The sequence below is a fragment of the Bubalus bubalis genome, chromosome 21, assembly GCF_019923935.1.
Source record: "Bubalus bubalis isolate 160015118507 breed Murrah chromosome 21, NDDB_SH_1, whole genome shotgun sequence".
Classification (NCBI taxonomy): domain Eukaryota; kingdom Metazoa; phylum Chordata; class Mammalia; order Artiodactyla; family Bovidae; genus Bubalus; species Bubalus bubalis.
Window position 1 is genome coordinate 7,456,835 of NC_059177.1, and position 22,328 is coordinate 7,479,162.

Below are 22,328 nucleotides of genomic sequence, written 5' to 3' on the forward strand. Positions count from 1 at the left end.
ACCAAAGAATTGATGCTTTCAAACTGTGGTCCTGAAGAAGAGTCTTGAGAGTCCCTTGGACACCATGAAGATCAAACTAGTCAATCCTAAAGGAAATCAACCCAGAATATTCATTGGAAGCACTGAGGCTGAAACTGAAGCTCCAACACTTTGGCCACCTGATGCAAAGAGCCGACTCACTGGAAAAGATCCTGATACTGGAAAAGATTGAAGGCAGGAGGAGAAGGAGGCGACAGAGGAGGAGATCATTGGGTGGCATCACCGACACAATGGACATGACTTTGAGCAAATTCCGAGAGATGGTGAAAGACAGGGAACCTGGAGTGCTGCAGTCCATGGGGTCACAGAGAGTCGGACACGACTGAGCAACTGAACGACAACAACAGACAGAATTGATCCACCAAGGAACCAGAACCCGTACCATCAACATCAGGCATGGATCAAATCAAAGCTTGTACTCTGTCCCTATTGCTGACGATTCTTCAGCTCCACCATCTCCCACCTTGTCTCCCTTCTCCAGTCAGTTGCTCTTCTTGCCTGTTCGCTTGATGCCAACGCCTGTGTGCCAGTTGTTAGGCACTGTACTGCAAGATTGAACATGTTTTCTTTTTTGTGTTTGTTTTTTAATGTGTTATTTGTGTGGAAAGTATTATAAACTTATTATAGTACAGTACCATACAGCCAATTGTGTTAGTTGGGTACTTGGGCTAACTTCGTTGGACTTAGGAACAAATTAGACTTAGGAACGTGCTCTTGGAATGAAACTCGTTCATACATAGGGGATTTACTGTAAAGCAACAAAGACATTTTCAGTTGTTGACCTTCCAAAACAACAGGTATAAACAGAGGGGGTCCCTCATGACGAGTGCCCCACAAATTAGGTTGTAGGGTAGAAGGCCCCCATTCCTGATTACCAAGGGGCAAAAGGATTAGCTGGGATTTGAGCATGCAGAGAGATGTGAGGAGAAGAAAGAGGAGGAAACTCAGTTCCCTGGCAGGACCCAGAGTTAAGTTCATGTCACCTGAGGTTGCCAGTGATGGATACAGGAGGAAACACACCCAGCGTCCAGCCCTCTAAATCAGTCAACTTTGCTCTCCTGTGCAGAGTTTGTATTTGATGACATTTTGAAAGTCAAAGTGAAAGTGTTAGTCACTCAGTCGTGTCCAACTCTGTGCTCCATGGACTGTGCTCCGCTGGGCTCCTCTGTCCATGGAATTCTCCAGGCAAGAATACTGGAGTGGACTGCCATTCCCTTCTCCAGGGATGACATTTTAGTGACTTTCAATAACCAAAAGATACGGAAAACTTGTGAGTGAAAATCGAAAGTGATTTAGGGGGGACTTCCCTGGGGGTCCAGTGGCTAAGACCCCTTAGTCCCAATGCAGGGGGCCTGGCTGTGATCCCTGGTCAGGGAACTAGATCCCACATGCCCCAGCTAAGAGTTAGCATGCTGTGACTGAAGATCCTGCATGCTGCAACTAAGACCCAGAACAACCAAGTAAATACAAAAATTTTTTTTTTTAAAAAGTGACGTAGAAGCAAAGGGCTTTTCAGGTGGCTTAATGGTAAAGAATCTGCCTGTCAATGCTGGAGATGCAAGAGATGTGGGTTTGATCTCTGGGTTGGGAGGATCCCCTGGAGGAGGAAATGGCTACCCACTCCAGTGTTCTTGCCTGGAGAATCCCATGGACAGAGGTGGGCTGTCCATGGGGTAACCTGGTGGGCTACAGTCCATGGGGTCACAAAGAGCCAGACGTGACTAAGCAACTAAACAACAACAGCAACAAACTAAAAAACAGTGGAAACTGAGGAAAACCTGAGATCAAGAGGAAGGAGGAAGACCCAGCTAGGCAGATACATCCAGCTTCAGCCTTGAAATCGTCATATAGGAAAATGGTCTCCTATAAGCTTAACTGTGTCCACGGTTTCCCCATCTATTTCCCATGAAGTGATGGGACCAGATGCCATGATCTTCGCTTTCTGAATGTTGAGCTCTAAGCCAACTTTTTCACTCTCCTCTTTCACTTTAATCAAGAGGCTTTTTAGTTCCTCTTCACTTTCTGCCATAAGGGTGGTGTCATCTGCATATCTGAGGTTATTGATATTTCTCCCGGCAATCTTGATTCCAGCTTGTGCTTCTTCCAGCCCAGCATTTCTCAAGATGTACTCTGCATATAAGTTAAATAAGCAGGGTGACAATATACAGCCTTGACGTACTCCTTTTCCTATTTGGAACCAGTCTGTTGTTCCATGTCCAGTTCTAACTGTTGCTTCCTGACCTGCATACAGGTTTCTCAAGCGGCAGGTTAGGTGGTCTGGTATTCCCATCTGCAGACGGTGACTGCACCCATGAAATTAAAAGAAGCTTACTCCTTGGAAGGAAAGTTATGACCAACCTAGATAGCATATTCAAAAGCAGAGACATTACTTTGCCAACAAAGGTCCGTCTAAGTCAAGGCTATGGTTTTTCCAGTGGTCATGTATGGATGTGAGAGTTGGACTGTGAAGAAAGCTAAGTGCCGAAGAATTGATGCTTTTGAACTGTGGCGTTGGAGAAGACTCTTGAGAGTCCCTTGGACTGCAAGGAGATCCAACCAGTCCATCCTAAAGGAGATCAGTCCTGGGATTTCTTTGGAAGGACTGCTGCTGAAGCTGAAACTCCAATACTTTGGCCACCTGATGTGAAGGGCTGACTTATTGGAAAAGACCCTGATGCTGGGAGGGATTGGGGGCAGGAGGAGAAGAGGGCGACAGAGGATGAGATGGCTGGATGGCATCACCGACTCGATGGACATGAGTTTGGGTAAACTCCGGGAGTTGGTGATGGACAGGGAGGCCTGGCGTTCTGGGATTCATGGGGTCACAAAGAGTCGGACACGACCGAGCAACTGAACTGAACTGAACTGAAGCTTAACTGGTACAGACTCAGGACAGGTGGGGGCCAGTGAATGCTACCAGCAGTACATCCCTCTGGGAATAGCAGCCTGGCCTTTCTCTACCACGCAATGTCAGAACAGGCACCCTGGTCAGCCCTGCCCTCTTGCTGCAACCTGCATATTTGTTTGTTAGGTTTTTTGGGGGGAGTGGGGCTATCCCACACAGCTTGTGGGATCTTAATTCCCTGACCAGGGGGTGAACCCAGGCCACAGCAGTGACAGTGCAGAGTCCTAACCACTGGACCGCCACGGAGCCCCTTACAGCCTGGATCTTAAGTGCACAGAAGTGGCCAGGCTCCCTCCCCACAATGATCACCCCTACAAACAGTGAACAGTGCTGGTCCCAAGTGCTGGCCCACATTCCCCTAGGGAGCGCTGCACACATCCCATGCTGGTCCGGGACACAGCCAGTTTTACATAACATACTCTCTGCAGTAAGAGAACCCTTGCAAAATGACCAACAGACATGGTTTTGTTGGACCTAAGTCATTTCACAAACATAGAAAATCAATGCAGGTCAAGTGAACCGATCTTTCTCTTGGAACACCCTTGCCACATGACATACTCCTCCTTCTACCAGTCACTGCCAAGAGGAAAACACATGGAAGAAGGAAGGTGAGGGCAGGAAGTGGGAGAAAAAAACACAGTGGCCCCAGCTCACTGCATCCTCTTTCCACACCCATAGGAACCGACGGCCGAGGCAATACAGACACCAAAGCGGGTCGGTCCGGGCTGCGTCCCTGCAGCCAGAAGGCGCTGTGGGAGCAGAGAGGAGCCAGGCTGCAATCCTAACTGCCACCTGCCAGCTGCGTGACCTTGGCCAAGTCACTTAACCTCTTTGGCGACGGTGGCTGGGATAAATGAATGGCATCTGTAGGGCGGCCAGCACAGAGTCTCACACAGAGAGCATTCAAAAATGGTAAAGCCCCCTCAAAATGCAATTTAAATCAAAGTACCATCTGTGGCATTGCCTCTTGGAGATAGACATAGGATGATAGACAGCAAGGACCTTACTGTAGAGCCCAGGGAACTATATTCAACATCTTGTAATAACCTATATTGGAAAAGAATCTATATTTGTATATAAAACCAAATGATGTTGCTGGACACCTGAAACTTACATAACATAGCAAATCAACTACACTTCAGTTCTAAAAACTAAAAAGAAAAAAAAAAAGAAAGAAAGAGTCACATGTAGCTCCCATCTGCTTCACTCCCATATACTGTGTGGATAAATGGAAACCTTCCCCTACCAGCCCGGGCTCCATGATTACCTGCACTGTTATAATCGGGCCTCCATTCTTATAGAGGAGGGGCCTCATCTTGGGCAGAAGGACCCCCAGCCACTTGTCCACAGCCGCAAGGTAATCTGGAAAACAACCAGGTTTAACACCATCACACACCTTTTTACTACAAAGAGGCACCATGCAGCCTGTTATCCTGAGGCTGGCAGCAGAGATCGAACAGACTGATTCAACCACTACCTTCTGAAACGGGGGTGTCACATGCACCGCAAGTCTGATAAAAGCTGTCCTGCCTGGAGTTGTCTGCTCAGCAGAGCCTTCAGAGGACCAGTGTGCCTGGTATCGGCCCCTGCCGCTAGGGCCACAAGCCTGTAGCACAGGAGGCATCTGCCCATGTTTGTTGAATGACTGAGTGATGGGTCCTTCTCTGTCACAGCTGAGTTTTAAAAAAATTAAGTTCTAATCAACTATACATTTACACTGTCAATTGGGGATAAGTATGCAGTTCACAAAGCTGCTGTAAGTATTAAATGAGATAGTACATGGGAAAATACTAATAATATACTAAGAGTGTAAAACGTGCGGGTAATACGCTGAGAAGAAAAGCCACACAGAGCATAATGTACTAGCCTTTTATACAGCAGATTTAATCATTGTTAGCTGCTCTTATGACCAGCTTCATCCCCAAGAGAAATGAAGTCTTCAGAAGACAGAAAAGCAGCTAAGAACTCTACTCAGTACCCTGCAATGACCTACATGGAAAAAGAATCTCAAAAATACACATAACTGATTCACTACGCTGTACAGCAGAAAATAACACCACACTGTAAGTCAACTATACGCCAGCAAAAATAAATACAGCGAATCGGGGCCTGCAGACTGATCAGGGTTTATAGCTAGATAAGGGGAAAAACCTAACACTCACAGATCACCCTGTAAAAGTAGACGAAGAGAGATCCAGTGACGCCACCACAGAAACTACGTCTGCCCTTCTGGTTAGCTGGGAGTCATCCCCCAAGTCACAGACTGAGAATGGAGGCAGAGACAGCATTCAAGTCAATCAGTCAACCGCAAATAGGGCCCAGTGCTAACTCAAAGAGTTACCAAGGCATCGACAAGATCTAGTTGAGTTGTCCAAACAATCCTTCTTTCTTACACTCAGCGTCTGGTGGAGAATGATGGACACCCACACTTCTACTAAACTTTCAGAAGCATTCACCCAGGAGTACCCCAGCCTTTGAAATATTGTATCTGACCCTTTGGATATAAAGTATCTGAACTTTCTTAAATTCTCTTACAACATCTCTAACAACTCACCTGGATCGGAAGAACGGAGAACAATAGATTTTTTCTCCAATAGCCAAGCAGGTAATCCTCCCTAGGATGGGGAAACAAGCAAACAAATAAAAAAAAGAAACCACTTTAAGGTCTTAGGGGAGATAGAAATTATTAATACTACTAGCAGTGAGAGTAAAGAAAAAATGTGTCATGGAGAATGGGTATTTGAACTAGGCTTTCTGGTTTGTAACTTTCAGGGCAATTACAGATTGTAAACATAATAAAAAATAAGATCACTCTGCATGAATGCAGTGTTTTGAGAATCAAAGATTTTTCTATAGATTACTCCACTGAACCTCATGTCTACCCTGTAGGGCAGACAGAGGCCACTTCATGAACTGCTCTTAACAGATGAGGAAGCCGACTTCTGTCTGTGACCACCAGGAGGAGGACCCATAACTTCTCACCCCTCCCTGTTCCTCTCTGCCTGGCCACCACCTAAGGTAAAAGACACCTGGGCTTTCTCAGCTACAGGCCCGTGCTATCTGGAATGAGACTTATCCGCACCGCTTTCATTCCCTTTCCCCCAGAGCCCCCCGTCTGTCCACGCGCCAGGCAGACGAGGCCAGGTTAGCCACACTCACCATGTCCCACTCTGCACAGATGTAGGGTCCAGGCCTCAGGATGACCAGCAGTCCCAGCTCATGTGCCAGCTGAATGAAATGTTCCACATCATGGTCCCCGGAGAAATTGTACCGTCCAGGCTGCAGCTCATGGAAGTTCCAGGCCACGTACCTGCCAAGACGCACACAGCCCCTTCCTGAAAATAGCTCAAAATTCCAGGTGTCCCATACATATTTCCGAACCACTCTGCAAAACTATAAACCCACAGGGCATACACAGACATCTTCCTAAGGCAGCCTCTTGAGAAAAAACTCTTGTTTTGAGTTTTCACGGCAGCTACCCAGATAATCAAACTTGTGGGGACACTTAAGTGTGTGCGCCACAAAGGATGGCCGTTCCTATTTAATGCTTGATTAAAAAAAAAAAAAAAAAATATATATATATATATATATATATACATATGGAGTTCCCTGGTTGCCTAGTGGTTAGGATTCCAGGCTTTCACTGACAGGGCTGGGGTTCAATATCTGGCTGGGGAACTGAGATCCTGCAAGCCGCATGGCGTGGCCAAAAAACAAAAAATACATAGTTACATGGACACAAACTTCTACTGTGTAAAAATTATATATGCCTGTGTAAGGCTTAGGAAAAATGAAAGTATCTGTGTTAAGGTCATAAGCAATATACTTACTTTTTGAAAAATGTTTTTCAATAAAAATGGAAGAGCCTCCAAGCCCTGTGTCCTCCTAACCAAAAATTTTATCAGGAATACCCTGAAGGAGGTAAAGTAACCAAAACTCTGACCAGTTTCCCTGGCTGCCTGCAGCAAGGGACACAAATTTAAATATGAAGCTACCCATTGCCATCACAGAGGTCTCTCTGGTGACCCCTGACTTATGGTTTCAGGGTTTCATGGTTTCCTAGAGCCATTTTGGTCTCCCAGAACTTAGCTTAGTTTTAAAACTTTAATTTTAGGGCTAAAACTACAGACAGGCCCCAGTGGTCCTACAACCAGAAACATGAAGGGGATTCTCCCTAACCATCTGTCCCAGGAATCTGCTGCTGGATTTTCTCATACTTTATCTTTGAAAAGTTATCAGCAATCCACATCAGCAATGCAAAAACCAGAGTGGCCAGCCACCCCAACTTCCTTCTCAATTAGTCATTTTGAAACAAACAGAAGAGATGAGGAGAGATAGTTATTGGGGGTGATTCTGTAACCCTGGGCCATAGAATCACCCCAGCAGAACCACAAAGACAAACTAGGTTTCAGGGATCTACCCAACAAGGCATGTTCCCCTAGGAGCTGAGAGGAGCTACGGCCACCTACAAACACCCTTATCTTTAAATCTCAGCTGGATTTCTGTCCAAAAGCACATGCCTCGGCAAATTTCAGTTTTATCAGCTGCATTCGGTAATAGTGAACTCGGAGAAATGACATCATCCATGTCGTTTGTCCTGCACACAGCAAATCCTCAATCACTGTTACTTTCCTTTGCCTTTTTAAGCTGATATTCATTTTTATGATTTCTGCTGACAAAGTTCAAGGTTGGAAGAAGTAGTTAACTGTCTAAAGAAGCGACACCCAAGCCCACGACAAACCTCTCCCAGGACACTGTGCATGCTAAGGCATTTCAGTTGTGTCCAACTCTCTGCGACACCGTGGACTGTGGCCTTGCCAGGCTCCTCTGCCCATGGGATTTCCCAGGAAAGAATACTCAAGTGGGATACCAGACCATGTTATTCCCGTTCGGAGGAACGAAACCTCTGCACAGAGAGATGCAGCTCGTCCCCCACTCCAGGTGCACGTGTCTCTGCCTTGGAGGGGAGCCCAGTGCCCTCCTACTTACGTCTGGATGGCGTTCAGCCCAGCCATCTTCATCTTCAGCAGCCGGTCCTTCCAGTAGAAGCGGGGCACACGGAAATAGTGAATGCTTCCGGAGATGTAGCGGAAGGGCTGGCCATCCTTGAGGAAGCGGTTATGGCGGTAGTCGATCTGGAATGTTCTCTGGGTGGCGTTCTACAGAGCAAGGATTGGACCACATGAGAACTTTCACCCTCAGAAAGCAGATGTTTGGACGGTGATGAGGGACTCCCTACCCATTTAGTTTATGTACGTGCCTGGTTCTGGGCTATAAAACAAACCACTGCTGACTTAGGGCGAGAAGGACCTACACGCAAAGTTCCAGAGGCTGGCACCAGTGTGACAATCAATGGGTGAGATGCTGAAATTACATTACCAAAGAGTTCCCCTGCTACAGGGGACTCCTCTCATACCCAGTGTACTGCAGCGGCAACACACACGTGGATGCACACACACGCACGCACACACACTGCCTCCCCCGCCCCCTGTGGCCGCGCCCTGCTGGAGCCCTGCATCTCCCTCAGCAGGAACGTCACTATGCTGAGAGCAACAGACCAGAAGTCCGAAGCCCTGAAACCTTTTCCTAGCTGCTGCTCCGAGCCCCACCATGACTGAGCATCCTTCTCTAACCCTCTGTCTCTTCATCCATAAAAATGCACGATGCCAGACTAAGTGAACTTGAAGGCAATATCTGCGACCCAGTTTGTGAATCGTGAACTCAATCTGGGTGATCAGAACTTCTTTAAATATAAGAGAGCAGAAAAAATAAAGAAAAAAAATCAGTATTACACATAGTAAAGAGACAAGGGTTATTTAAAAAATTATATTTTATTGAAGTAGTTGATTTACAGTGTTGTATTAATCTTTGCTGTAGATACACATCTTTTTTCATATTCTTTTCTATTATGATTTGCCACAGGATACTGAACATAGTTCTCCGTGCTGTACAGCAGGACCTTGTTGTCTCTGCACTCTCTATATGATAGCTTGTATCTGCTGACCCCAAACTCCCAATCCATTCATCCCTCCCCCAACCCCCTTCTCTTTGGCAACCACAAGTCTCCTCTCTACAAAGATAAGTGTTATTTTATGAAATTTTAGTTATATAGGCATATATAGATTTGCATATGGATGTATATCTCTGCGGTGTTGCAATGTAAGTTGTATTTCTAGAATCAAATCAAATTTCAAGAAACACTGTTTGGGGATCACTGCAGAAGGCGAAATGCTAGGAGTTGAAAGAGAAGACCTCAAAGGGGAGGCCAACTTTTAGGTAAAATAGAACACTGCCCTCTGGTGGACGGAAAAAGGCAGCCACAGACCTCATGAAGCAACAGGACCAGGGTTACAAATTGCTGTTGTTTAGTCACCCACTCCAGTGTTCTTGCCTGGAGCATCCCAGGGACGGGGGAGCCTCGTGGGCTGACGTCTATGGGGTCACACAGAGTCGGACACGACTGACGTGACTTAGCAGCAGCAGCAGCAGCAGTCGCTAAGTCACGTCCAACTCTTTTTCAATACTCTGGACTGTACAACCCACCAAGCTCCTCTATCCATGGGATCTTCCCAGGCAAGAATATTGGAGTGGGCTGCCATTTCCTTCTCTAGTGGACCTTCCCAATCTAAGGCTACAAGAAACCATTTAATTAGTGTCCTCCATTTTTAACAATGGTTATGGCTTTTCCAGTAGTCGATGTGAGAGTTGGACCATAAAGAAAGCTGAGCACCAAAGAACTGATGCTGTTGAGCTGTGGAGCTGGAGAAGACTCTTGAGAGTCCCTTGGGCAGCAAGGAGATCAAATCAGTCAATCCTAAAAGAAATCAACCCTGAATATTCACTGGAAGGACTGATGCTAAAGCTGAAGCTCCAATACTTCTGCCACTTGATTTGAAGAACTGACTCATTGGAAAGGAGACCCTGACACTGGGAAAGATTGAGGGCAGGAGGAGAAGGGGGCGACAGAGAATGAGATGGTTGGATGGCATCATCACCTCAACGGACATGAATTTCAGCAAACTCAGGGAGACAGTGAAGGCCAGGGAAGCCTGGCATGCTACAGTCCATGAGGTTGCAGAGTCAGACCCAACTTAGCGACTGAACAACAACTGTTGGTAAGATTTCTTGTGCATCTTCAGGCATTTTTTTAAAATCTTTTTTTCATAGCAGCATAACAGTCGATGAAACTTTTGAGTGTTGCCCTTGAAGCCGTATCTGGAAACAACCATGAGAGCAGGGGTCCTAGATCACACTTGGCTTGAAATCCAACTAGAGAGTTTAAGCACTGTGACTCTGGGACTTCCGGGGGGTCCAGGGGTGAAGACTCTGCACTTCCACTGCAGGGTACGTGGACTTGATCCCTGGTTGGGGAACTAAGATCCCGCTTGCTGCAGGCATGGCAAAAAAAAAAAAAAAGCATTGTGACTAAAAGTTAAACAATTCAGAGACTGCTAAGGGACAACTGGAAAGCTTTACTAACCAAAAATAAACAAAAAACTAATTTAAGAATCATTTTTTCAAATGCCAGAGTGTCAATATCCCTTTATGCTTCCAGTAAGCAATGCTTTAATCGCCATCCAAAAACCAGAAACTAACAAAAATATAAAAATTATTTCGTATACCATGCGGCCCAATGGATGATTTTGAAAACATCTCAAAGCATGTATACACCTAAATATCAAATAAAGGTTTCCCACAAGTTCTATGAGTTCAAAGGCAGCTCAGAGGTTGGGGAAATTCTTTAGACTGATAGAAAGGAGGGAGCGACTTCGGGTAGAACTGGGAAGAGGAAAGGGCTGTCTGAAGTCTCCTGGTTGGGGATTTCCTGGCTGTCCAGTGATTAGGAATCTGCACATTCACAGCTGAGGATGTAGGTTCAATATCTGGTTGGGGAACTAAGATCCCACAAATCTCCTTGTCTAAGAGAAGTAGTTCAGAGAAGTAGGAAACGAGCTTAGAGAGAGGTGTTCTGTGGCTTAATCCCACAGAACAGAGCAGCACCACCATCTCTGCATTCAAACAACCTCAAAATACAACCTAAACATCAACTTAATAACTATTTATAAAAATTACAAACACCTACTATGTGCTGAGTAATAACAGGGGAACCACACAGATGCAGGCGCAGCCCACGTGAAGCTTCTGTCTAGCGAGGAAGAAACTTAAGAATCAACACAATGAGTCCTAGATGATTAAATGAGGATAAAGCCACCAGGTTGTATACCTTAAACATACACAGTTATCCAATTATATCGAGTACAGCTGGGGGATGGGATAAGAGCAGAAGATGGCAACAGTAATAAACAGCTTGTAACCCAGGCCTGGGGGACAAAGAAGAATTTCCCAGAGGAAGGAACACCTCAGATTGTGATTCTCAATCTTGGCTGCACATCAGAATCATCTGCCCAAGCTTTTAAAAATAGCAAAGTCAAACCTCATCGCTCAGGCATGCAGATGTTAATTGATCTTGGGTGGAGCCCAGGCCTTGGCATTTCTTAACACTGCCCAGATGATGCAACGTACAGTCAGTGTTGAGAACGCCTGGTTTAAGCTGAGCCCCAGGATGAAGACGAGTTAGCCAAGGGGAGGTGTAAGGCAAGCAGCAGAAACTGGGAGCCCTGACGGAGAGGGTGCGGCACTCCGGCAGGGAGTGGTGGAACAACACAGATAAAGCACAGTGACAGCTGAAACCGGGAGATGGGAGAGGTCAGACCGAATGAGCTCTGACGGCCCATCCAAGGGCCTGGACTTTATGCTGAGAGCCACAGAGAGCACCTTAAACAGAGGACTGATAGGAGCAGACGTGTGTTTTCAAATACTTGGCACTCTGCTCTTTTCCTGAAATGGCAATCAAGGAAGCAGAGTTGTGGACCCTGGTGGCGGTAACGACAGGTCAGGTGGGCAGGAAGTGGACCCCGCAGAATTCATGGGTTGGTTAGATGCAGGATGGACACAGGGCCTAAGCCAGAGACTCCCACTGGCCCTGGGCAGAAACAACTGAACCTTTTCTTTAAAAAAGAGAGAGGGACTTCCCTGGTGGTCCAGTGGTTGAAACTCCACACTGCCAATGCAGGGTTCAATCCCTGGTCGGGGAACTAAGATCCCACATGCCATGCAAGGCAGCCAAGAAATCAAAACATATTAAAAAAAATTATTTTTAAAAGAGAGAAACTTAACAGGTATCATCTGGAACAAAAAGACTGCAAGGATATTAACACTTATGAGTTCATAATGATTCACAGAGGGGAAAAAAGAATTCACCAGTCACTTTTGGAGACTGTGAGAGTACCAACTCATTACTCCAAAAATGACAAGCAAAGGGAAAAAGCCAAGCAGGTTATTTCCCTTTTCACAGAAAAAATATATTTCAGGGTAACCAAGAAGTTGACAATGGAGAATTCTTCACAGAATTCTAGCTAATAAATGGCAACAGAATAACAGAATCTGAAAAACATCCTTTCCTAACCTTAAGTGAAATAATAGACTTAAGCTGTAATCATTAGTTCAGTTCAGTCGCTCAGTCGTGTCCAACTCTTCACGACCACATGGACCACAGCACGCCAGGCCTCCCTGTCCATCACCAACTCCTGGAATTTACTCATACTCATCTCCACTGAGTTGGTGATGCCATCCAACCATCTTATCCTCTGTCGTCCCCTTCTCCCCCCGCCTTCAATCTTTCCCAGCATCAGGGTCTTTTCAAATGAATCAGCTCTTCAAATCAGGTGGCCAAAGTATTGGAGTGTCAGCTTCAACATGTCTTTCCAATGAACAGTCAGGACTGATCTCCTTAACGATTGACTGGTCGGATCTCTCTGCAGTCCAAGGGACTCTCAAGAGTCTTCTCCAACACCACAGTTCAAAACATCAATTCTTCGGTGCTCAGCTTTCTTTATAGTCCAGCTCTCACATCCATACGTGACTACTGGAAAAACCACAGCCTTGACTAGGTGGACCTTTGTTGGTAATCATCAGTATATGCTAATACCATCATCAAGGTTGAAGGAATCTTATAAAGGAGGGATCAGGCAGATGTAATCCCTCTGTTCATGTCAACCTCATGAAAGTGGAACAAGCAGACGTGACTCTCACGTTGTGGTTCAGGAAGATGTACACAGCCCCACCCTGAAGCAGTGCTCATTGTTGAACATTAATCTCAACTGAACCTGAATCTAACACAAGGAAGTAGGAAGCCAAATCCAACATGTGGGACATTTTAAAGTCCAGTGGTAAGAGTTACTCTGAAATGTTGATGGTATTAAAACAAAATAAACTATTTGAAAATAGCACTGCTTGGGAAGGAACATTGGGGCATTTTCTGGGGCAATGGTAACATCCTAGAGCTGAATCAGGGTTTGGGATTACCAGGTGTATGCGTTTGTCAAAACTCATCAAGCAGTGGGCTTCCCTGGTGGTCTAGTGGTTAAGAATCCTGTTGCCAATGCAGGGGATGCGGGTCCAATCCCTGCTCCGAGAAGACCCCACATGCCTCATGGCAACCAAACCAGTGCATCACAACTACTGAAGTCTGTGCTTCCACAAGAGAAGCCACCACACTGAGAAGCCCATGCACGGCAACTAGAGAACAGCCCCCACTCGCTGCAACTAGAGAGAGCCTGCACACAGCAACGAAGACCGAGCACAGCCAAAAATAAACAAATCTTAAAAAAAAACCAAAACACTGTTAAATTAAAAAATGTCTCATGCATTTCACTGTATGTAAAGTCGGTAGTAGTGAAAGTTGCTCAGTCATGTCTGACTCTTTGTAATCCCACGAACCATAGCCCGCCAGGTTCCTCTGTCCATGGAGTTCTCCAGGCAAGAATACTGCAGTGGATAGCCATGCCCTTCTCCAGGGGATCTTTCTGACCCAGGGATCGAACCCAGGTCTCCTGCATTGCAGGCAGATTCTTTACTATCTGGGCCACCAGGAAGGCCCATGTAAAGTTTACCTTAAACGGAAAAAGGGCTCTAAACAGATATTGACCTCTAGGTAATGATTTATATGTTGATATATTTCAGAGGAAGTACACTTACGTCCGCAACCGACTCCCAAATGCATTTCCAAAATAAGACAGAGTTGATGGATGCAGTGATGGATGGAGGGATAGACTGACAGTAACATGTTAATGGGAGAATCTGAATGGTGAGGATATGAAATGTTTTCAACTCTCTGTATGTGTGAAAACTTTTCCAAGTGAAATGTTAACACAAATTAAAAAATTGGGTCAGGAAGAATTGGATAAAGGTGGTCAAAAGGCACAAATTTCCATTTACAAGGTAAATAAGAACCAGAGATGTCATGTACAATATGATGACTCCAGCTAAGAATGCTGCAGGATCGATAGGAACATTGTTAAGAGAGTAAATTCTAAGAGTTCTCATCATAAGAAAAAATTTTCTTTCTTCTTTCTTTCCTTTTTATTGTATCTGTACGAGAAGAGGGATATTACCACCTACTGTGGCAATCATTTCACAATATGTAAATGAGTCAGGCATCTTGTTTACCTTAAACTTATACAGGGATGTATGCCAATTATTTCTCAATAAAACTGGGGAAAAAATAAGCTTAAAATGTGAACTCAGGGGACTTCCCTGGCAGTCCAGTGGTTAAGACTCTGTGGCCCCAATGCACAGGGTGTGAGTTCAATCTCTGGTCAGCGAACTAGATCCCACAGGTCACAACTAAAGATCCCAAGTGCCGCAACTAAGAGTTGGCATAGTCAAATAAATATTTTTAATTAAAAAAAACCACACATCTATATCAGCTCCTGTGGATAGTCCCTTGGGAACTCATTGTACTGTATGCTGATAGGGTCTCATCTCAAACTCATCCCTCAAGTCTTTGTGACGTCCCACCCCAAAGTCACTGTGGATGGTGACTGCAGCCATGAAATTAAAAGACGCCTGCTCCTTGGAAGCAAAGCTATGACCAACCTAGACAGCGTATTAAAAAGCAGAGACATCACTTTGCTGACAAAGGTCCCTCTAGTCAAAGCTATGGTTTTCCCAGTAGTCATGGATGGATGTGAGCGTTGAACCATAAAGAAGGCTGAGCGCCAATGAATTGATGCTTTGAACTGTGGTGTTGGAGAAGACTCTTGAGAGTCCCTTGGACTGCAAGAAGATCCAACCAGTCCATCCTAAAGGAAATTCACCCTGAATATTCATTGGAAGGACTGATGCTGAAGCTGAAGCTCCAATACTTTGGCCACCTGATGCAAAGAGCAGACTCATTGGAAAAGATCCTGGTGCTGGGGAAGACTGACAACAGGAGGGGAATGGAGAGCCAGGATGAGATTGTTGAATGGCATAACTGACTCAGTGGAGCAAACTATCTCCCTTTGAGCAAACTCCAGGAGATAGTGAAGGACAGGGAAGCCTGGCGCGCTGCAGTCCATGAGGTCACAGAGTTGGACATGACTGAGGAACCAGAGATCAAATTGCCAACATCCTCTGCATCATCAAAAAAGTGAGAGTTCCAGAAAAACATCTAATTCTACTTTATTGACTATGCCAAAGCCTTTGACTGTGTGGATCACAACAAACTGTGGAAAATTCTTAAAGAGATACCAGACCACCTTACCTGCCTCATGAGAAATTCATGTACCTAACATTCCAAGTTCATTGACCTAACATTCCAGGTTCCTATGCAATATTGTTCTTTATAGCATCGGACTTTACTTCCATCACCAGTCACATCCACAATCGGGCACTGTTTTCTCTCTGGCTCCGTCTCTTCGTTCTTTCTGGAGTTATTTCTCCACTTTCCTCCAGCAGCATACTGGGCACCTGCAGACCTGGGGAGTTCATCTTTCGATGTCATACCTTTTTGCCTTTTCCTACTGTTCATGGGGTTCTCAAGGCAAGAACACTGAAGGGGTTTGCCATTCCCTTCTCCAGTGGACCACGTTTTGTCAGAACTCTCCACCATGACCCGTCCGTCTTGGGTGGCCCTACACGGCATGGCTCATAGTTTCATTGAGTTAGACAAGGCTGTGGTCCATGTGATCAGTTTGGTTAGTTTTCTGTGATTGTGGTTTTTATCCTGTCTGCCCTCTGATAAGGATAAGAGGCTTATGGAAGCTTCCTGGTGGAAGAGACTGACTGTGAGGGAAACTGGGTCTTGTTCTGATGGGCGGGGCTTTGCTCAATAAATCTTTAATCCAATTTTCTGTGAGAGACTTTATATTTTTGGGCTCCAAAATCACTGCAGATAGTGACTGCAGCCTTGAAATTAAAGATCCTTGCTCCTTGGAAGAAAAGCTATGACCAACATAGACAGCATATTAAAACACAGAGACATTACTTGCTGAAAAAGGTCCATCTAGTCAAATATATGGTTTTTCAGCAGTCATGTATGGATGTGAGAGTTGGACTATAAAGAAAGCTGAGTGCCAAAGAACTCATGCTTGTGAACTGTGGTGTTGGAGAAGACTCTTGAGAGTCCCTTGGACTGCAAGGAAATCCAGCCAGTCCATCCTAAAGGAAATCAGTCCTGAATATTCATTGGAAGGATGATGCTGAAGCTGAAACTCCAAAACTTTGGCCACCTGATGTGAAGAACTGACTCACTAGAAAAGACCCTGATGCTGGGAAAGATTGAAGGCAGGAGGAGAAGGGGATGACAGAGGATGAGATGGTTGGATGGACATGAGTTTGAGCAAGCTCCAGGAGTTGGTGATGGACAGGGAAACCTGGCATGCTGTAGTCCATGGGGTCGCAAAGAGTTGGACACGACTGAGTGAACTGAACTGAACTGAACTGGACTGTAGCCCGCCAGGCTGCTCTGTCCGTGGCATTCTCCAGGCAAGAATACTGGAGTGAGTTGTCATTCCCTTCTCTAGGGAACCTTCTTGACCCAGGGATAAAACCTGGGTCTCCTGCATTGCAGGCAGATTCTTTACTGTCTGAGCCACCAAAGAAGCCTGTTTTACTTCTAGGACTTCCCTGGTGGTTTTACTTCTGGTGCTGCTGCTGCTAAGTCGCTTCAGTCGTGTCCGACCCTGTGCGACCCCATAGACGGCAGCCCACCAGGTTCCCCCGTCCCTGGGATTCTCCAGGCAAGAACACTGGAGTGGGTTGCCATTTCCTTCTCCAATGCATGAAAGTGAAAAGTGAAAGTGAAGTCGCCCAGTTGTGTCCGACTCCCAGAGACCTCATGGACTGCAGCCCACCAGGCTCCTCCATTCATGGGATTTTCCAGGCAAGAGTACTGGAGTGGGGTGCCATTGCCTTCTCCTGGTTTTACTTCTAGAGGAATCCAAATTAAGACAATTTGTTCCAGAAGTGGCCTAAACAGCAGATCCTCATGATGCTGAGTCTGTACCTGGATTTCTCATTTCCTGTACGTCAAGACAGCAGTGAGAACCCTGAAGTAGTGCTAAGTGGAGGGGGCGACAGCCCCTGGTATGCAAACGCACGCACCAAGGCCCCACCCGTACAGGACTGGGAGGAGACGCAGGCAGATAGGAGCTGGCGTCTGCCTTAGCTCTCCCTGTGGGACGGGGCTGAAGGACGGGGTGCTGGTAATTGTAAGGACTTTGAGCTTGGCTGGCTTTTATTAACCGATTGGCAGCTTTGAAGAAAGACTGGCTGACAGGCTCAAATCATGCGTACACGGAGGGCGTTCTGTGAATGCTAGAGGCTTCCGTGGCAATGCTGAAAGAGACCTACATCTCCTGCCAGAAAGATAAGGCCAGGACTTAATGGGGTGGAGGGGAACATGGTGTGCGGATCTCGAGGGGACGGAACACAAGGAGGAGAGAGGGGAGTGTATGGACATGGCTCACTCTCCCAAGATTCGTGAGCTTTCATCTTGGTAAAGGCATTCAATCCAGTCCCTTGCTGTTGGAACCGGGTGCCTGGGAACTAGGACTTGATGTTGACCTATAGGAAATGAAGTGAGGTGCCAGGACCGTGTTGCAATCCTAAGGAACGTGTGAGACAGCTCTAAGAGATGAGAAGGTAAAGCCGGTGACCAGACACCCCACCATCTGCCTACACTCCCCACGCCTGGCCAGATAACGCGCCCTTCCGTAAGGAAGTCTGCAGGGAGGAGGCCCTGGAGACCTCAGGTCCCCTGAGGGCTGTGCTCTGTGTGCAGGCAAGGGCAGAAGACACTCCTTCGTGTCTCCGAGGGTGATGAAGTGCTGACATACCCAAAGAGGGGCCACCTAACGGCCAGCGGCCAGTGGACATGATCACCAGTACTATGACCGTGGTGGCAACCGGGGCGTGTTGACAGAGATGACCTCAGGCATGGGCTCAGAAACCATAGCGTTCCGAGAGGGTGAGACAGTTGGGCAGCCAGTGGGGCTCCAGCTTGATGTGTCTCACAAGAGACAAAAAAATCAGTCACTCATGAACAAACAGCTGAGGTCAGCCACCACCATGGGAAGTCACGAGTCCTTCATCCGGGCCCCAGCTCTGAGGCAGGAACCGACTGATGGAAGGGAGGATCCCCTTGCGGAAGGGCCCTGTGATGCCACCCAAGTACACATGATAAAAACTCCTTCCCCAGTGGGACTTAGGGCACCTTTGTCCTAAGGAAAGGGCACCCTAGACCTTGTGAGGCCTGTCCAATACAGTCTAGGCTGACACTGATACCAGGGCTCCTGAAATGCCATTATCCCCACCTTGTTGCTCTTTGGGAGACCAGAGGAAAGGGCCACGTCTTTTTCACAACAAGTCAGAGGACCTACCCGATGGCAATGTCACCAGTCATGAGGGTAAATTGGGATGGTTTCCCCAATGGCTCAGAAGTAAAGACTCCGCCTGCAATGCAGGAGATGCGGGTTTGATCGCTGGATTGGGAAGATCCCCTGGAGAAGGGCATGGCAACCCACTCCCGTATTCTTGCCTGGAGAATCCCATGGACAGAGGAGCCTGGTGGGCTACTGTCCACAGGGTCAGAAAGAGTCGGACACAACTGAGTGTGCACTCAACTTACTTAACAACCTCCAGACCCTTGCACCTGAGTTAAGAGCCCACGGTTGGGGGAAGGGCCAGATGACTGTCCTGGAGCTACCCACTGCCCACCTCCACCCAGGAGAAATCTGAACAAGCCCACAGTTCCCCCTGAAACCGAAGATTCCTGGCGCCTCTTCCACAAACTCAGTGGACAGCCTCACCACATCCGCAGTCAGATCACCTGTGAGCCCTGCCAGAAAGAGGCCGGTGCGGGGAGACCACTTGTTTAACCAAGCACCAGCCCCAGGGGTGGCCGTGGAACACCAACACCGCCTCTGGCATGTGTGACTCGCTAAAAAGCATCAAAAGCGGTCTGTGAGTGGGCGTGACAGCGGGGCACCTTCTTTCTCTTGCTCCAGGGATCTGGTACCTGCCCTGCTCTGTCCCCTGAGACCCTGACTGCCAGGATACTCTCTGAGCTATCACGGCAGTCAAACAACAGCATGTTATTTAGACCTGGGGAGCAGTGACAAGTCTCTGAAAGAAAGCCTAGAAAAGCAGCAAATGGGGGGACTTCTCTGGTGGTCCAGTGGTAGAATCCAGCTTCCAACGCAGGGGACGTGGATTCAGTCCCTGGCCCCCGGAAGTAGGACGCTGCAGGGCAACAAAGCCCATGCCACAGCTAGAGAAGCCCATGTGCTACAAGGAAGACCCTGAGTGCGCAACTAAGACCTAACTCAGCCAAACGAATTTTTAAAAAGTTTTTTGAAGGCGTATAATATAGACAGATGCAGAAGCAAGAGATGTCACCTAAGAGACCGCCTCTAACTGGTGCCTGCCAGAGCCAAAGTCAACAGGGAACATCCACCTCATGGCTCCAAAGCAACCCCTCTCCATGCGGAAGGACCTGAAAGGATCCAGCTTACTAGAGCCAGCTTCCTTAATCTCTGGGCTGTGGCACCACGAATGGGAGTAAGACAATCGAGGAGTGGGGAGAGGAGAAGGAGCGAAAGCTGTCTTCAGAGTTTACTCCCTCCAGATATATATAATGGAAAATCAGCCTTCTGAGCAAATTCCACCCCTTTTAAATAATTAGCACTGGAACCAAATACTGAAGAGTCACAGTTTTATTTCACATGCATTCAGGTGTGGGAGCATCAGTATTTACAATGCATGAAGTCATAGCACTCACTCAGGAATTCCAAGCAAGTCAAAGCCCATGCTTTTCCAAGCCACCCCCACCACCCCCAACCAATGAGCACACTGCATGTCATACTGGAGAAAAAGAAGGCCAGAGTACAAGTAACCCCAGTCCAAGTACATATCAGGTAACTCATACTGTCCAGTACAACAGTTTTAAAGTTATTGATAATGTTTAAGATTATTTCAGGGGTAAATAAGCCTTTCTTTTAAAAAATTAAACATCACATCAGTATTTACATCACCAGGTAATGCAAACATGCCTCAAGTTTCCTTAATTCTCAGGACTAAAAATGATTGTATTTGCATTATTAGTGCACACTCCTCAACCTGAATAAAGAAAGAAAAGGAGATCAGTGCTATCACAGTTATGGGTCATGCTGATTATGTGAAGATACTTAAGTTGCTCACTATAATTCGGTTAAGCACCTCTTCATGGACCTCCATCCCTAGCCCCTACATACCCTCTCAACCTACCCCAGAGGCCCCACAGCCTGGAGAATCCCTGACATGAGCTGCTCAGCTCCAGGGTGACAGAGACACAACCCTCCTAGGCTGATAGCACCCCAGGGGTGAGGGAAATGGGATTAAGAAAAGGGGAGAAGACAGGGGTGGGGGGTGTTTCACTCACGGGCTTCCCAGACCCCTCAGTTCACAGAACAAGGAGAAAGAGCAGCAGTGTTGCAGACAACTCTGAAACACACTTCCACTGTGCCAGAGCGGGAGCCCTTTCAAACATAGAGCCTCATGGAAGCATCATTACTTCAGACAGGCTGGAGGAGCAAAACCGCCATAGGGAAGGAACAGTGATAACCAATATGGATCTGGAGGAATCTGTGAATGATCTGCTACAGCTTATGTATTTACTCATTTTATTTATTTATGCCTGTCTTATTCCAAACAGATTTTTGTTCAGCCTTCCAAATGACCGTGGATAGAAAGAATACATTTCAGTGGAAGAGGAAGGAAAAATGGCAGAATAGAAAAGAAACGAGCACAGTTGAGGATCAGTTCCCTATCCTCCAGGACTCACAGACATTTACAGATTTAATTCTACCCGCTCCTCTCAGAGAAGAGGGAAGTGCACATTTCATTAATTTTAAATAAAATTTAAAAATTAAAAAATATACAATAATTTTTAAAAGTTAAAAACAGACCTTCAAGTCAATTTGAAATAGTATTTTAACTAAAGATAAAAATATATCTTGAGCTGCATTAAAACAAACAAACCTGCATCCAGTAGATTTCATCCTATTAACATTTCATGACTATTTTGAATTCATAAAATACACAGTAGGATACATATGTAATTATATTGCGTTGTTAGGAACCAAAATTTTCAATATAAAATAGAAGCAAATATAAAATCAAAGAAAGTTAATTAAAAATCCTATAACCAGAAAATCTCTATACCTTCCACTCAATTTTGCTATGAACATAAAACTGCTCTAAAAAAATAAGTTAAAGTTTTCCTTTTTCTAAAAAAAATATTGATTTCCCAGCAGTAGCCACAGAAACAGCTTAGAAATGACAATAGCCGGTAGCACTTAGCTCATCTAGTCCCTTAAATTATAGTCTCTAAATATTTCCCACTAAAAGAACCCAGGGCTCCTTAAGAAGTTACTTAATCCAAGTCTGGGTAGAGTATATACAAAATAGGCCTAAACCAATCAATAACTATTATCAACAACAAAATTACATACAAGCCAACTTGAAAGGGCTCCTACTGGCTGAAGATGGGCTATTTTGAGCAGCAAAAGATTTAAGATTTCACTGGATTGAAACACATCAGACATGTTAAAATAGCCAAATTCAGCATACTCCCTCTCACACAAAAGAAAAGCTTTTTGGTCATCCTCGAAGTTTGCTGGGGTATCAGTTCATTATCCTGAAAGAAGACTGAGGGGAAGAATCAGCATCTCTCCCGCCTTTGCTACAGACTTTTTCAGAATAACCAAAAAACTGATGAAGAGAATTCTTTGTAGAAAAACCATAGCTAGTAAATACAGAAGAAATGATGTGATTAAAAATCTTCATTCTGTGGGCTGATGGCCGAATTATACCTCTTTTTGGTCACACTGTGTGGCTTGTGGGATCTTAGTTCCCCAATCAGAGATTGAACCTGGGCTCTCAGGATCAAGAGCTCAGAGTCTTAACCACTGGACTGCCAGGGAATTCCCAGGATTATATTTCTAAGTGCCACAAAAATGCCTTGAAAATACAAAACTGAGGTAAAAGAAGCTTCCATTGTCTCTTGAATACATTAAAGCCA

General features: G+C 46.0%; 1 protein-coding gene across 3 annotated transcripts in view; it reads right to left on the bottom strand.

The window, feature by feature from the left end:
• The window catches only part of GLB1 (galactosidase beta 1), a 102,481-nt gene that overhangs the window by 68,271 nt on the left and 11,882 nt on the right, over positions 1-22,328 (bottom strand). For all 3 annotated transcript variants that reach the window (XM_044933883.2, XM_006076086.4, XM_025272654.3), the window contains exons 2-5: positions 7,934-8,103; positions 6,104-6,254; positions 5,499-5,559; positions 4,212-4,306 (exon numbers count right to left, since the gene is read on the bottom strand). In XM_044933883.2, coding sequence (XP_044789818.2) covers positions 4,212-4,306; positions 5,499-5,559; positions 6,104-6,254; positions 7,934-8,103 — 477 coding nt within the window. The remainder of the gene's footprint in view (positions 1-4,211; positions 4,307-5,498; positions 5,560-6,103; positions 6,255-7,933; positions 8,104-22,328) is intronic.